The 18731-nt window shown below is 28.6% G+C and overlaps 1 protein-coding gene across 1 annotated transcript in view; it reads right to left on the bottom strand.

The window, feature by feature from the left end:
• LOC136084083 (transmembrane channel-like protein 7) overlaps nucleotides 1–18030 on the bottom strand; it is a 97666-nt gene extending 79636 nt beyond the window's left edge. Inside the window, exon 1 of the mRNA XM_065804222.1 lies at nucleotides 17750–18030. Coding sequence (XP_065660294.1) covers nucleotides 17750–17861 — 112 coding nt within the window. The 5' untranslated portion in view covers nucleotides 17862–18030. The remainder of the gene's footprint in view (nucleotides 1–17749) is intronic.
• Between the last annotated feature and the right edge of the window lie 701 nt (nucleotides 18031–18731).

Genomic DNA, 18731 nt, shown 5'->3' with positions numbered 1-18731 from the left:
CTCAAAGCTGGATTCTGTACTCTTCCCTGACTCCTTTATATGCAAGAAGATGGCCTGTGGACGTACTAAGGCTGAAGCTATTGTGAAGTGCGTTGTGGCTCCATTGTCGATTGAGATGATTGTTGATGACCTCACCAGTAGCGACCCTTTCAAACCAAAGTGTTTCGCCGTGTCAACTGATGCATCAAATTTAAAAACTGAAAGATGTTCCCAATTTGTGTACAATATTTCAATATTGAATGTGGTGTTAATAAAAAATTGATTGTGTTTGATCAGCAAAATGATGAGTGCTCAGTTGCTGTTATTAGTGCGAATTCGGTTGACAATGCCAATGTCAATTATGGCGTCTGACAATCAGTTTTTACTGAGTTAAAAGCACTGAACAACAATATTGTGAAAGCTAACTGCAATGTACATATCACTCAAAACATTCTTGGAAAAGTTATTGACTTGCTCGATTGTGACGTGGAAACCCTTGTTATTGCAGTATATGGAGTTTCAGGAAATAATTAGACATGTCGAACGCTTGTTACAGTCATGACCGGCCATTGCTTCATATTTCAAATCACTTGGAGAAGATTGTACTGTAAGACTAAGAAAACTTCTCGGTCTTCAGGTCGACATTGATTACGGTGGTTGGCAACTGAAAGTCACCAAAATTTATTTATTTTTCGTCCAAAACCTGTGTTTTGTCTTGGAAAAAACTGTTCTTGTTCTGGAAAGAGATAACAAGTCTTTTTGCGAGCTGTATACTATTATATATGACTTACGCAAGATGTTGAACGACCGGCTTCAAGACAGATTTTTTGGATTTAGCGCCTAGCGTATTCTTAAGTCAGAGTCAATTGAATCAAACTTATGTGCTGGTTTGCAGATAGATGTGACTTATTTAGAGCAGTGGTTTGATTTTTCATCTGGAGCAGTTACGCGTGATTTACAGCCATTCTCGCTACAGGTTGTCCCCAGCTTTGAGAACGTCATTACTGCTTGTGGTGTCCTTGGTCTAACTTCAAGTATAGACGTGGATATCATGTACGATGAATTTTCATCAGCAAAGTCAGGATTAGAAAACGTTATAGCGGATGTTAAATGTGACAGTGCTGCTGTAAAATGGCAAACATATTTCGTTAATTGTGGCAAAAAACATGTTCCAGTAAATTTACTAAAAATTGTTTCCTATGCGTTGTCTATCCCTGCAAGTAATATATTTCGTGAAAGAATCTTCTCACTCATGAATATCAAGTGGAGGTTGGAAAGAAATAGAACGACTGTTGAGTTTGTGAGCGCAGAGCTCCAAATTTCAGTTAATTTTTCTAAACCGTATACTGAGTTTTATGACTTTGTTCTCAAAGATCAGAAAGTACTTGATGCAATGATGTAAAATAAATAACCAGATCTCTAACTCCGGGTTTTTTTATAAGCTGCAAGTGAAGCCGATTTTTTTTGTTTACAGTTTTAATCGATCATTATTATATCGGGCATAACAGTCGGTATATTATAAAATAAAGAGTTAATTCCCGACATAATTTCTGTTAATTTGATTAAGCATTTATTTAAATTAGTTATTTCTTTTGGTAATTTCATCATACAATGGTTAATTCTTGTGCTGCGTATGGATGTTCTAGTAGATATGGAAAAGGCGGCACAAAATCCTTCCATAAATTTCCTATTAAAAGTTTAGAATTGTGTAAAAGATGGATTGTTGTTATGAAACGTGAAAATTTTATCCCATCTAAATATACTTGTATATGTAGCGACCATTTTTTAGAATCAGACTATAATTATTGTATCCCAGATAAAAATATTTCAAGTGTTGATCATCATTATAAACCAATTTTAAAATTAAATGCTGTGCCATCAGTTTTTGTATTTTCTGCAAATACACAAAAGCCAAAAAGGAAACTCCCAACAATACGAACACTACCAACAATTGATCCTTTGTCAAAAAAAAATGTCTATCCTGCTATAAATAACACCGAAAAAGTAAATAGTTTAACACATAATTATCAGCCAGAAAACAAAACTCATAGTACTGACCAAACTAATCAATCTTCAACACTATCTGTAAGATCTATATCACCAACAAATGAAAAATTAAAAAAAAAAGTCAAAGCTTTACAGCAAAAGTTAAGAAGAAATGAAAAAAAAATGGTTCTTTAAAAGACATAGTTTCACATTTACAATCTAAAAATTATTTGACTACAGATGCTGCAACTGTTTTAAGTGAAAATTTTTTTAAAATCAATTTCTCAGTCAAAATGTTAAACAAAAAGGTCACAGATACAATGATGAAGTAAAAAAATTTGCTTTAACTCTTCATTTTTATTCTCCACGTGCATATAACTTTCTTTAGCCAGTGTTGTGTCTTCCTGCTGCCAGTTCAATATCACATTGGACATCATCTGTAAACAGTATAACTTATGACAAAAGTTCAGGTCACTTTATTGGTTTTTGTGATTTTGGCAAGGATATTATTGTATGCGAACCTGAGATTCCAGCTACTGAGGCATTAGTTTTCATGTTAGTTGGCTTGCGAGAACATTGGAAAACACCCATTGGTTATGTTTTATCGAATAAAGTTAAAGCAAGTGATTTAACATGCTTTATTGAAAATATTTTGATTTTGGCTTTGACATTTGAATTTTATATCAAAAGTATTACATTTGATGGTACAAGTACCAACTTAAATTCTGTTATCCCCTTTGGATGCCAGTTTGGCAAAGACATTGACAATATAGTCAGTACTTTTTCATATAACAACCAACTGATACACATTTTCCTTGATCCATGTCATATGCTTAAATTAGCAAGAAGTTCTCTTAATGGTTTGTTTTTTTTTGTTTTGTTTTTTGACCACTATATTTAATGGAGTTATTTTAAAACTTTGTTTGAGTTACATGATTTTAAAGGTTTGAAATTTGCAAATAAACTTTCAAGAAAACATATAGAATTTCATCAACACATAATGAATGTGAAAATAGCTTACCAAGCTCTTAGCAGCTCTGTTGCTGATACAATTGAGTTTTTAATGGTTTAAATTTTAATCTAAACATCCATCATTCTTGGGAGCAAATGGTACAATCCGTTTTATTTGAGTTATTGACAAATTATTTGACATGCTCAATTCAAGAAATACAAATAGTAAAAACTTTAAAAAACCTTTATATCTTCATGATCAACTTTATTGGAAAAATTTTTAAATGATACTATTACTTATCTGAGCAAGTTGACTGATAAAAATTGCATTCCTTTACTTTTACATAGAAGAAAGACATTAGTTTTAGGTTTAATTATAGCTGCTAAAAGCACTGAAAAGTTATCACCGATCTGTTGACACCAGAGAAGCCATTTAAGTATGTTTTAACTTACAAGTATTCCCAAGATCATCTTGAACTACTATTTGCATGCATTAGTGGCAAAAATGGTTACAATAACAATCCTGATGTAGTACAGTTAAAGTTATCTTTAAAATGAATTCTGCTCAGAAATTCCATAGTTGGATAGAATCATGCAAACTGCCTAATGTTTGAACCCTATTCTAATGGTTCTATTTTGTCTCTTAATTGGAGCAAAAGATCGTGTTCCGTTGATAATATTGATCAGGACAATATTGACTTAAAAGAAGTTTCTTTGTACTGTGATGAACTGCAAATGACTAGCTACAAAAAAGCAATACTGGGATATATCTCTGGTTTTATAGTAAGAAAGTTGATAAATACGATTTCTTGTAATAATTGTGCCCAATCATTAACTGATATTTTATTATACGAACAATCCTATGTGAAATCTTATTCTTCGTTAAATAATGTGAAAAATCGTGGTGGTTTATTTTTGCCATCAAAGGATGCTATTTCTGTTGTTGAGTCATGTGAAAAAAATACTTAACTTCTTTATTAGCGATAAAGATTTTAAAAAATTAAAAATCACTTCTGACTGAAATATACAGTTACGGACTTAATTTTAGACTCAAAGTGATAAAATCAAAATTTTCATGATGAAAGTGTGAAAAGAGCATAATAAGTATGATGCATGCATAAATAACTTGATGAATAAATTTGTTTCATGGAATTAAATATATCTGATGATATAATATGCAAAAATAGCATCTGACGGATTTGGAATTCCAGTAAAAATGTTTATTATGTATAAATAAGGAAACGATTATTGTTGTCAAGTATTTATTAAGAAGTTGTGAGTTTGTGTTGCTGGCTAATTTTTTAACTTGTTTTATTTCAGTCATTTTAAAACACCATAATGGGGAAGAAGAAAGCATTAAATGAATCGATTAGATCTCAAGTTATTTTATTATTTGAGGAAAATTATAACACAAGGGACAATGCATCCAGGTTGGGAATATCACAATCTTCAGCATCGCGTGTTGTAAGTCAGTTTAGTTCTTCTGGTTCAATCAAGCCTAAGCATCATCCTGGTAGACCAAGGCTTATTTCAGCGCAGAAAGAACATTTAATTCGACGAGAAGTAATGAAAACACCAACTATTACATCTTCAGCTATCAAAAGGAATTTAAATTTGAATGTTTCCACTCGTCATATTCGATGTATTTTATGCAACAGACTTTCTATGCGGGCGTCAAGGCCTTTAAAGAAGCCTTATCTTTCTGATATCCAACGGAAGAAGAGAATATTGTTTTGTAAGAAGTACTCTCATTGGACATCAGAAGATTGGGCAAAAGTCATGTTTAGTGAAGAGAGTAATTTTCATTTGATGGTAAGCTATAAACAATGGGTTCGACCTCCTGAACATTCATCAGCAACTGACCCAAGGTTTACAGTTCCAACTGTTAACCACCCTGCTCATGTGATGGTGTAGGGGTGCTTCTTAGCACATGGCCGTGGTTCCATTCGATTCATAAATCAAGGAGAAACTTTAAATTCAACAGCGTACATTAATATTTTGAATGACAGTTTGGAACGATTCATGGCGATTCACAATTGCACCGTGTTCTAGCAGGACTCAGCCCCCTGCCACGTCTCAAAGCAAACTAAAAACTGGTTTATATCAAAAAGAATTGAATTATTGGACTGACCTTCAAATTTGCCAGATCTAAACCCGATCGAAAACCTATGGGTTTTAATTAAACGCCGAGTTGCCGAAGAAAAGCCTTCCTCCATCCCGGATTTAATTGAAAAAATTAAAGTTATCTGGTGCTCATTTTCAGCTGACATCTGCAAAAATTTGGTGGATTCAATGCCGCAGCGCATTAAAGAAGTACTAAAATCGAAAGGACATTCATGCAAGTATTAGCAGGCTGTAATAAATCAATATTTTTATTATCATTTTTAAATATATGGTTATGGAATTAAGTTTTTTGTTAAAATTGAAGTCTGAGTCTAAAATTAAGTCCGTAACTGTAAAGCAGAAAATGATTCATTGTGTTAACAAATTAATCATGATAAAAAAAGTATTTAAAGGACTTGATAGCCATGACATAGAATATTGAACTGTTAATGAAGATTTTCATTCTAGCCAGCTTGTTAAAAAGATAAGTGAATATTACTTAAAAATTCAAATGTTCAGATATGCCCTGGATTATACTAAAGGAAGTCATCAATTGGATTAAAACAACAAACAAGTAAATTATTATTATTCAAGGGTTTATAAATGTTTAATTTTAAAATATAAAAGATTAAAATACATTACGATGTTTTCGTTTAAAGCTCTAAATGCAAATTTGTTTTTAAAAATATGTTTTTTAATTTGAGGCTATTAAAATAGCCGCTTGTTTTAGTTTGTAAGCCAATACAATCTTCTTTGACCAACACAAATTTATAATGGCTGTAGGCTCATCACATTTATCCTCTCTTAACTAATCATCTTTAATTCCAACTTTAAATCAAAACTTTAAATTTGCAAATTTCCTTTCATTCGACTATGATATAATAATGGCCTCCAATGTATTACGCAATATTAAATTGGCTTCACTAAAAACGACTTCACTAAAGTCCAATATCAAGGTAATATCCAATATTGACTTGATGCGGCTGCCAGTAGCCAAAAATACGGTTACGTAAAAAAGAAAAAGCAATAGTATATTAAATATATTCATAGTCTCATAGACAATTTTTTTTTTTGGGCTTTCGTCCTCCGTTATAATGTCCCTGGCTGACAAATAGAATATTTGGCAACCCTAATTTCTTCCAAGGCATGTATTCTTAAGAAAAAACTTTAAAGTCTGTGCCAAATTGTTGCAGTCTAAGTTTAATGCACTAAATAATGCTGGCTGTATGGTTAGTTTCAAAATTTTTCGAAGACTGGCTTTTTAGTTGATAAAAAAGTTTAACAAATGTGAAAAAAAAGCAGTTAGTTCTTCACTAAATACAAAAATTTTCTGAATAAAAAAATAGAATACAAATCATGTCTCGTAAGTTTTTATTACTTTTAAAGTAATATGTTATATATATATATATATATATATATATATATATATATATATATATATATATATATATATATATATATATATATATATATATATATATATATAGCATAGAAACAGACCCTGAGCAACAGTTAAGGAAGTATGAGAAGGGACAGCTAATTTTAAAAGAGGGTGAAAAGCTGATTCAGCAGGGTAACCAGCTCATCAAGCAGGGTGAACAAAAAATGAAGAAAGGCCAATTAATACTTGAAACTCATGGACTGAAATTAAACAGGTACGTATAATGTGCGTATGTATATATGTGTGTGTGTGTGAGTGTGTGTGTACATGTGTGTTTCTATATATATATATATATATATATATATATATATTGTATATATATATATATATATATATATATATATATATATATATATATATATATATATATATATATATATATATATGTATACATCTAGACTTAGAGTTTTAAACACCTGAAGTAGGTATATTTACTGCACCTTGTGCATCAAAACCTAGAAAATCTTTTTTAGAACTCACGAATAGAATGAGACGTAAAAAAATTGTTAATCTTCAGGGAAAAGAACTGCAAGAACTTCAACATGCTGTAAAAAGGTTTGCATCTAATCCTTCTACTGCACCCAGATCTACTTTGTATGGTCCAAATTTATCATGCATATTTTTTGCAGTTTGAAACTAACAGACATAACATGGGCTGAGTTTAAGAAAATTGCTACACAAAATCATCATCTTGTTCCTCCAGGTTTAACCAAGTTAAAAGAATACAAAAACTTGGCATATCCAGAGCAGGTAGAATATTGTGAATGTGAAAGTGAAGTAAAACGTAGCCTCCTCAATATGATCGAACATTCAGTTTCTAGAGTGTTTGAGTATCTTTTGGAGGATGAAGATAATTCTATTAAAGTTTTAGCACAGGAGGAACGTGATAACATATATGTTATTTGCAAAGTGGGAGGTGACGTTCAGAGTAACCAATCTGAGTTTCAGAATGCAGCAACTATGAAGAGAGGTGTGGATGATTCCACTGTGTATAATATTGTGCTTGTACTGTTGAAGATTCGAATTGGAAAAAAGATAATATGAAAAAATTGAAATCCAAACAGTCCTGATGCAACCCGTCATCTTATGTTTTGTTTTGCCAAAAAGACTGCTAGTTTTATTCAAGAGAAGTTTGAACATTTACAAAATGAATTTTTGTCTTTAGAGAATATTAAGTTTACACTTCATGACAATACTTTTGTTATAAATTTAAGTCTGTCAGCTATTTATACCACAATGAATGATGGTAAAACATTTAATGCTGTTGTATCAAAAATGCTTTAAAAAAATTTAGCATCTCAGTGCTGTTATGTATGTCAAGTAAGTCCTTAGGAGTTTAATTTGTAAACTATTTGGATTAAAGATAAAATTGTAGACAAGAATATATTGAAACTTGGAATTTGCAGTCTTCATGTGTGGATATGCAGCATGGAGTGAGTCTTCAATACTTCTTTTGCCGAAAATACAAGAAAATACAAAAATACAGCTAATTATTTATTTATGGCATCTGACATGTATCTATACTGCAAGAAGAACAAAATGCATGAAGTATTAAATCTATACTGCAAGAAGATTCAGCTGATAACTATTCTTAAGGTAAATATTGGAGAAAGCTGTGTGTATCTTTAAATTTAGATATTTTATGTCATTGTTTAATTTTATTAATGATACATTTTAGGTGCTGGTAGAAGCCAATCTGATATTTCTGAGGTCTTTTCACATACTCAACACAGTATGTGAAAAGACCTCAGAAATTTTTTTATGCTTGCAAAAAAAAAAAAAAAAACTAATTGTAAGAAAAGTTGAAACATAAGAACTTTTATGTTTGCGGAAAAATTGCGTCAATTGACTTCAAATTGACTCAATTTTGCCATGTTTTTGTTTTCCTCAAAAATGTGTCTAAAGTCCAATTTCTACTTAGGGAGGCATAGTGAGATTCTTAGAAGCTTGTTGTAAATATTAAATGTTGCTCCACATAAGGTTTGCTGAGGCATGTTTAGAATGAAAATTTTAATTATAATTCAATTATATCTATTTATTACAGTGAATACAGTTTTTTTCTTGAATGTATAATTATTAGAATTAGAATTTGATAATAGATAATTTCTGTAATAAAAAGTTTATATCTTAAACTATACTATTTATTACAATAATGAAACTTTTTACAATTTTAATGTTTCTATTAAATAACGCGGCTATTCAGATTTGTTGATAGAGACTTTTCTCTATCAACAAATCTGAATAGCCGCGTGTAATGTTTTTTTTTTGAAACTTAAGTGTCTAATGTATGCTTAGGCCATACATTAGACACTGCAAGAGTTGACTATCAGTTGCACAAAGAAGACGGTATATGTCGCGGAGGCGATGCACTATGCGTCGCGCTGATAGAAAAAAAGGAAATAGCCTTATAACTAGAGAATTGTTTAACATTTTGAAGTAATTTTTTTAACAAAGCATCAATTATGAGATATTGTTTGTTTATATATTTATAATAATGTCCGGTCTTTTATAAACCGGTTTCATTCCGGGTTTTTTAGGCGGTTTATCCGGACTTGTTTGATTTTTGATTAAAAAGACTTAAAACCGATAGTTTTTGATATTTAAAACTCTAAGTCTGATATATCAGTTTATCTTTTTTAGGGGTTACAGGCATTTTTTGTCTCCTACCTATATTTTCATGTTAAATAAAAAAAGAAAATAACATGCACCAGCACCTTGCCTAAAATGTATATTTTCATGTTAAATAAAAAAGGAAATAACATGTACCAGTACCTTATCTAAAATGTATATTTCCATGTTAAATGAAAAAGGAAATAACTACTATACAGCAACTATAACCAAATTTTAAAAGTATTATTGCATCATTTATAGTTTTACTACACACTAAAAAAAAAAGGTAGAAATTTCTACCTTAGGGTAGGATATGTGATATACCCTTAGTAAGGTATAATTTTCTACCTTTTAAGGTAGAAAATTATATGAAAAACAATTATTTGTCATACAATTTTCTAACTTAAAAGTATAATTTTCTACCTTATAAGGTAGAAAATTGTACCTTACTAAGGGTATATCAAATATCCTACCTTAACTAAAAATTTCTACCTTTATTTTTTAGTGTGTACACATTACCGCGCATCATCTTCATTGTCATCACTTTCCACGTTCATTAAAAATGGTAAAACAATTAAAAAAAGATCATTAATTAATTTTTTTCTAAAGATTTTTTATCCCTAAAAGAATGATGAAGCATTTTCCAAAATATTTACAAAAAATTAGGAAAAAAAAAGCCTAAATAATTTGGGCAAAAAATTTTCTATTACACTTTGCTACAATATTTACCATTTACTAAAAAATTCAGCATGAAAAATTTTCAAGAAATTTACTTAAACATTTACCGAGATATTTTTTAAGAAGTTTACTTAAAAATTTACCGACGAAACTTTTTACGGAGTTATTAACAAAATATTTTTAAAAAATCTTAAAAATCTAAAAAAAAACATTCGCTAAAAAAGATTTTAAAGTTTATTGAAAAACTATAAGAAGAGGAAATCGAATTTAAAATTAAAAAAATATTTCTTAAAGTCTTTTATCGTGTTGTTAATATATTTGATTTGCACCGTTTGTTGGAACGATACGAACCAGTAAGCTAGCATGTTGAAAAATGGCATGGTACTTTAAATGGCTACTACATTAAAGTACTACATTAACGTTGTTGATCTAAAAATAGATAATTAAGTAATTTTTTTATCTTGTACTTATATGGTTTGGTTTTCGTCTCAGTATTTTATATATTTTTTATTAATAAAAACAAATTGAACTTTTAATTTTAAAAAAATCTGTAATAAGCTTTTAATGGGAAAATTTCAAAATGATTTTGAAAATAATGTTTAATAAACTTAAGTCTTCTGTAGTTACATGAACATAATTAAACTTTATTTGTAATCTAGCTTTAAACTAAAATTAAATCTATTTTTTTTTTTTTTTAGATATAATATTATATATAGTATTAAAAAGTTGCAAAAATTGGCAAACTTTCTATAAAACACAATGACAAGAAGCTATAAAAAAATGCAATCAGAAAGAACATGTAGTAAATGTTGTAAGTAAATAAATTTGTTTGTTTTTTTTAAATTAACTTTCGACCATAAAATTATTTAAAAAAAGATTGCAATTAACTTTCTTATGAAGAAACTTTCAATTTCTTCATTATAAAGTATTTTAAACGAAAAAAGAAAAAAATATTGCTAGAGGCGGAATTTTAGCTTCCCGCCGGTGGAAGTAATTAGAAACATTTTTACTTATGTTTTTAAGTTAAGAAGCACTTTCAATATTAATTAGGAGCAAATATTAAAAGTTTGACTTCAAAGTTGCGTTTTATATCTTATTGCTGAACTTTTGACTATTTAATTAAAGTTATAACTTTAGCAGAGTGGTTGTTTTATCGAATAAAATCGAATAAAAATGAAAAAAAAATTTATTGAATAAAAATAGTTTAATATTCAATACGAATGGTAAAATTTGGAAATTTAATTTCCATGCCTTAAGCAAAAAAAAAAAAGAAGTTCATAATAAATAATTAAACTGTCAGTTTATAATCGAAATTTGATATTTTGTCTTCCATCAAGCTTTTTTCCTTCCTTCCATCAAGCTAAAACCTTTTATTTTACGACCATAATATTAAATTCTTAATTTTAACCATTAGATATTGTAAAAATAATTGAAAAAATACATTCTTTAAAAATCATGAAGAACTAATGAAATTAATTTATTAAGTCGTCAATTTAAATTAAATATTTTCAGTAATAAAAACCTTAACCACTTTTAGTGTTGAAGTATCTGACTCCTATCCACCAAGTTGGCCACAGATTATAGGCTTATAAACTACGAAAGGGGCAGAACTTCACCTGCAGGATTACCTAATATCATAATGGAAATACTTGTTTTAAAAGTGTTTCTTATATTTGCTGGGTATTTATTACCTCTCTTTACTAGCATTTTTTTGAGCCTGGGTTATCAGTCAAATTTTTTTCATCGCAATTATATATGTTGCCTGGAGGTACTTTTTGTACAGTTTTGGATAATTGCTGAATTAAAATTTCTTTATTAACCATTGCCCGAAATTTTTTTAAGTTTAGAACAAATATTCTTGTAAGCTGTGAATGTCTTTCTAAAAATGAGTTAACTAAATCAGGCCCAGGTAAGACTTTAGACTCTTTTACTTTTTTTCCTGAACTAATTAGATAATTATTCAGAATATGAATATGTTGTGTTCATTTTGCACATTGTGTAAAGTTATCCAAATTTAGTCCAAAATCGTAATTTATTTACAAAATTAATATTTTTATTCATATATACTGACAACCGCATTAAAACATAGAATAATTCAAACTAATATTATGATGAGCATATTATGACATTTACTCACCTTAGGGTCTAATTCTGATGTGCTTAACAGATAAAAGTTGCAAGAAATTATTTGCATGACTTTTTTCTATGTTTAAGTAAGATTACTTGTGTAGAAAGAAATTTTGTTAAAATGTAAATATATGAAAATAAATGTAAATGAAAATATCTTTGAATTAAATCTAAAATATACACCTGACTTCAAAAGTATTTTGAAGTTGTAATTCAAATTTTCAACTGTTAGAGAGTAAAATATCTTTGACTTTGGTTGTGCAATGTTACCCACGGTTGTGCAAAGTTACCCAAAGTTATGGTACCATAAAGTAAAAAAAGAGGGAATTTAACACAATTTCATTAAATGCTATAAAAATGTAGAAAAAATTGAATGGCCTCTTAGTTAAATGGTACCTCCTAAAAAAATAACAAAGTTGCTAATTTGAGAAGACCAGGTCACTGCTGATATCTATTTCAAAAATGATCTTTGTGAAAGTTTCTTTACAAATCAAGTTTTAAAATTATTGAACAAACTGCCTTCTTCAGTTGTTGAATTTGCAGTCCATAAATGAGTCCAATCCGAAAACAGACAAGCAATGTTTTGCAAACTAATTTTTGATTTTAGTTAAATTATTAATTCTGTCATAGAGTTAACTTGGCATTGACCCTCAACAGAAAAATATTATATTATATTATTATTACTAGTAGAAATCTCTTATTAAATTTTTACATGTCAAAAGATTTTTACACCCCACGTAAAATTATTTTGTTCGACCACGTTGTATTTTGTCACTACTATTGACTCAATAGTAATGACAAAATACAACCTGATTCAAAAAAATGTTTTTGTAATCAGGTTGAAAAAATACACCTCTTTACAATATTTAAAAATGTTGACTAAATACTTTTTTTTTTCAAATGAAAAAGTGATATACTGTAAACATTTTGATTCACTGTTTACAAACCCTGTCATATTCACAAGTACATTTATAATTTACAATAAGTGCATTTATAATAGTATGTAGTTGTAAATGTAAAGCAAATTGAAATTAATTGATTATTAAAATAATATAATCTAAGCTGTTTGAAACATAATGAATAAATTTACTCTCACCTGCCAAACAAACAGGAGGATTTTATTAAACAGAAGGTCAAAAATACAATTGTAAAATCTAACAAACAAGTAAATATTGATAAACGAGAGAATCGGAATATTTAACATTTAAAAAGATAAAACCAAGGAGGTATAAAAGAATGGAGGGAGAACGAAGCCGAAAATCGTTTAAAATTGTAGTACTGTCTTTGTTGTATAACTATTCCAGCAGCAAGTCCAAATGGCGCCTTTGCGTTCAAAAAAGGAAAATTTTAAAGTTTGTAACCTTTGTAAGGTGTAATCAAAATAAATTACTCTCTTAAAAGTTTAATGGCTAAGTTTATAACAACTGTTCCAATTATGGAACAGTTGTTATAAACTTGTTGTAAATCACTGAGCAGCCGTGGCGCAGTGGTAGCGAATTTGCCTCAGAAACAAAGGATCCGTTGTTCAAACCCCACCTCTGGGGTAGTTTTGCGACATTGGTTAGGAAGGAGGCGTAAACTTTCAATTAAATGCTCATTCGCGGTGCTCTGTGATAAGACCGTAAGGACTTCTTGGGGCACCTTAATAAAATAAAAATAAAAAAAAACTATCAAGTAATCACAAAAAAAATCGTGATCTACGTAAAGTTTTTGAATACCTCGGTACTAAGTATAAATGTCAAAGTTTTAGGCAATTTCTACTACTTTAGTAGTTCTTCTCTCTCCGGTCTGCATATTTACATACTCCACAAGGCGATAGCACACATGCGTAAAAATCAAAATGCAAGACCGGAATTTTTTTTTTTTAATAATGATAGACTGCCTGCCCCAACCAAACCCTCAGTCGATGTAGCAGCACTCCCTTGCGGGTCAGGCTATTTGTCAGTCGATGTAGCAGCACTCCCTTGCGGGTCAGGCTATTTGTCAGTCGATGTAGCAGCAATTCCGGTCTTGCATTTTGATTTTTACGCATGTGTGCTATCGCCTTGTGGAGTATGTAAATATGCCTCCGGTCTATTATACTTTAAAAGAAGGCGAAATCTTCCTTTTACGTTTAGAGCAGGAATTTTAGGTCTTTTTGTTTCCAGGCTTATCTCATCGCGATTTTTTACGAAGCATCCTTATTTGACATAATTATAAACGTATAAATGTGTGGAACTTGCTTCCAGTTCGGAAGTTAGTCAAATGTTGCAAAACGATGTATCCGCTATTGAATAAAATTTATAAAAACATATTGTAAAAATAATTAAAATAATCTACACCAATTTCTCTTCATTCTCTACCTAAAAGATCGTGTCTAACTTACAGAAACTTATGACATTTTAGCCAATAGTAATAAACCTTTTTCTAAAACTTTATTGCTGGCTCATTTTGTTGATCTTCAGGACCGTATACGCGCTTTCAAATTCGGTGCACGTGCTTTCTAAAACTTGGTTACTTAAGTTGAACATTTCAAAATGCTGTATTATTCATTACTGTTGAACCTATCCTAATAACATTTACTTTTTGAAATATAACCAAGGTATAAACAAATTTCTCAGAAGATCTACTAAAAACAAGTCTTAGAAGATCTACTAAAAAGCGTGATTTAGGAGCCATTTTTACATTTAATCTCAAATGGAGTGCAAACTCCTAGGACGTTAAAAAAGACATACACTTTTATTAATACAAGCATCTAACAAAAGTTTCAAGATCTAAAGTACATAATTTTTGCTGTTAGATCAAGTAAAATGTGAAAACTAAGTTTTTGCTCAAGAGAACTGTTCAGATGAACGAAACTTTTTGAAATTTTTGTATTATTATTATTTTATTATTTTTAACATTTATTTCGCTGATTAAAAAATATTACAGTCTTTCATACAATCATGTAAAAATAAATAATAAAAAACCTTGATAAAAAACGTTTTTAATTTTTTTTATTATATATATATATATATATATATATATATATATATATATATATATATATATATATATATATATATATATATATATAATAAAAAAAATTAAAAACGTTTTTTATCAAGGTTTTATATATATATATATATATATATTTATATATATATATAATATCAGGAACTCAAAGAAGGTAAGGATGATGCGTTTATCATTACAACCTTTTCATAGAGCCCCTTTAGTCATTCACTAAAAAAAAGACTTTAATTTTTAAAGGAAAATAAAAATTCAATAAAACAAAGCTAACATTTTTTTTAGTGAAAAAATTGAAAACAAAAAATATTAAAAGAAATCAGGAGGAAAAAAAAGAAGAAGAAAAAAGAAGATGCATTTTAGTTTGCCGCTTAAACGATGAAATGCTTTTTAGGTCTTAAATATTTTTGATCCATCAATATGGAAATGATTCCATATTGATGGATCGCGGTTTGTAATTAGAAAACTTGACTGCTGTGATTTAATTTTCCCTAGGTGATAGTTGTACCTGGTATTTGAACGCAGATTATACTTTTCAGAAAACGATATGAAGAAAATATCTGAAAAAACACTTGATAGTAAATAATAAAATAGTCACATCTAAGTTGTAAACTTTGCGGTCTTATCTTTATATTAAAACCTATTTTTTTTTAATTTCTAATACCCCGTTCATACTGACGATAAAACACGTTTTATCTTAAAAGCGTATTAAATTGTTATTGCAAAAAGCTGTATAAAACAACAATAAAACAATACTGCAAGGTTGCTTTGTCAATATAAAAAGCATGTGTTAATATAAAACAACCTCGCCATGTTGTTTTATTACTGTTTTGCAGAGTTTATAACATTATAAACACAAAACACATTTAAAATAAAACGTGTTTTATCTCCAATGTGAACGGGGTATAAACCTGTCATCGCATTTTGCGACAATGTTTATCAATTTTTTATAAAGCATCTGTCATTATTTCTATTTTAATTTAGTAAACTTTTTCATAAACTTATAGATGCAATTTTGTTTTAATTTAAAATATAGAAAAGAAGTCACGCGTCATTAGAGCCATTTTTACCTTATCAAAGAAAAATTTTATTACACGCAAGTAAAATAAAGAACAGAAAATGACTTAACAAAACTGATTTCTAAGTAAAATTAATCAAACAATTAAAAATAAATACTTTTTTTTTTAATCTGAAATTTTGTAAAAAAAAAAAAAGTAGTAGAAAGTTTATTGCAAAAAAGTTTGATAGTTTAAAATACATTTAAAAAAGATATCTTTAAAGTTTAGCGTATTGTTAATGCATGTAAAATTTATTTAAAAAAAAATGTATAAAATGAATGTAAATTTAAATTATTTAATAGTTAAATTTATATATAAAACATAAGTAAAAGTAGATTTGAACTTTTTTGTCTACAAGAACATATCATACAGGCCCGGTTTTAAGCGTAGGCGACGTCGGCGACAGCCGACAGCGGCACTTTATTTTGTGTTTTCCCAAAAAATGTATTAAAAAGTCCAAAAAGTGTATTAAAATGTATTTACACATCTAATGTTGTCGAAGTATTCCCAAACCTTTCGATAGCTCTTCGCATACTACTAACGTTACCAGTCACAGTTGCTAGTGCTGAAAGAAGCTTTTCAAAGCTGAAAATAATAAAATCCTATTTCAAATCACAAATGTGTCAAGATCGTTTAGTTGGTCTAGCTACGATTTCCATCGAGAAAGAAATTGCTGATCATTTGGACATAGAAGATTTGGTTAAAAATTTCGCAGAATTAAAAGCTAGGAAAATTCACTTTTAATTACGATTTGTTTTTTATTTTTTCATGAATGGAATTTGTTTTGTTTTTTATTTTTGTATAAATTCAGTTTTTTTATTTACTTTATTTTTGTGTAATTTTTCGTAATAAAATAAAAATATATTAAAGTTTGATTTTCAGTGTTTTTCTATTTTCCTTCAAATTGGAAATTATTGCATTTTTAATTTTTGCGGCGGCAAATTTGCATCTCGCCTACACATAGAAAACTGTTAGAACCGGGCCTGATATCATGTATTAAAATCCTGTACAAATCTAGAAAACACTTTACAGAGACAAGTGTTGTTTTTTAAATTACATCGTCTTCAAACATGAATAAAGTTATTTTATTTAATTTTATATTTTACCTTATTTTTTTACATTTCACAACTTTTGTTCTTTATGCGTCAGGTACCGCTGTTAATCAGCATCTTTCAGCAATATTTTGCATCGTTATTGAGATATTGTAGTTCGTTCAATATTTTTTGCCTTCTTTTTAAACTAATTTTGCATTTAACATTTATTTGAGATATTCTTTATAATTGTGCTATAACTTTTATTTTTTCGTTTTTACTTTTGCTATTGCCATAAACTTTTGATTACTGTTATACTTGTAACTTGGTAAACTGTTATACTTGGTAACTTGGTAAACTGTTATACTTGGTAACTTGGTAAACTGTTATACTTGGTAACTTGGTAAACTGTTATACTTGGTAACTTGGTAAACTGTTATACTTGGTAAACTTATCAATTTTGGTAAACTTATCAATGCTGGTAAACTTAGTAAAGCAGTAATTCTTTTGGTAATTGATAACAACTTTTTAATTTTTGAATATAATATATATTATAATATTTTATAATATAGTATATATAATAGAATAATAATAGCTGTGTAAGTTGCAATGGTGTTGCTTTGTGGATTAAACGTTTTTGAGATAAACTTAAATTGTTCTTGTTTTGCTTAAATGTTTTAATAAGTGATTGGTTTGTTCTGGTTTTACTCTATTGAGTTTATTAACCAAGTGAAAAAATAAACTTTAATTTATAGAAAATGAAAACAAAAAATGGAAACAAAAAAGAAAATTAAAACCTTCATAAGCTTCATCTTTATATGCTAGATTAATTTTTCCGACATTTTCTTTTTCATCATTTTTATAGCCATCGTTCGGTTCATATTTCAATAATTTTTCAATTTGAATCATTTTTTAAAGAAAACTACTTTTTTAAAAGAAGAAAATAGAATATATTTTGTTGAATGAAATTTTGGAAAACGCACACAACCTTTTCGATATAACTGACATATTTTAAGATTTCATTTTCACTTATCTTTTCTTTTATGAACATATGTTTTCAAGCGTCTTTTAAAAACAAGTTTTTTATATTTCATTGTGATTCTTTTATAAGATTTTTGGGTATTCGAGACAAATAAACTTTAAAAAATGGTCTTTTTCAACATTCATAACACTTTTTGTAAATGTTAGTTTTTAAAAGCTAAAATTGCAATAAGAAATTTCATATATTTTTATATATATCCTTAAACTAATTTAATATTTTTATTTTAAATTATTAAATAATTAAATACATTTTTTATTTTTATTATTTTAATTTATTTTATTTAAATATGTAAATATATTTAAATTATTAAATAATTAAATATATATATTTTAAAATTAAATTAGCAGCCGTGGCGCGGTGGTCAGAGTTCTGACTCAGAACCCAGGGGTCCTAGATTCGACGCCAGCTCTAGCCCAACAAGCGACATTGGTACGGAAGGAGGCGTAAACTTTCTGTTAAATGCTCTCCCGCGGTGCTCTGTGATAAGTCCGTTCTGGGAACACCTAAAATAACTACAAAAAAAAAAAAAAAAATTAAATATTTTTATATATATCCAACAAAGTTAAAAAAATAAATAAAACATATATATACATATATATCTAACAAAATAAATAAAACATATATAAACAACAAAACGTATAAAAAAGGATCTCTTGTGACAAACTTAGAGTATATAATGGAGTTTATTTTGAAAATCAACAATGAAGGCTTCATTGAAAAGCCACAACAATGAAGGC

This window comes from Hydra vulgaris, chromosome 08 (assembly GCF_038396675.1).
Source record: "Hydra vulgaris chromosome 08, alternate assembly HydraT2T_AEP".
NCBI lineage: Eukaryota > Metazoa > Cnidaria > Hydrozoa > Anthoathecata > Hydridae > Hydra > Hydra vulgaris.
The sequence above is the reverse complement of the archived record's forward strand: the minus strand, read 5'-3'. Positions and strand labels throughout refer to the sequence as shown.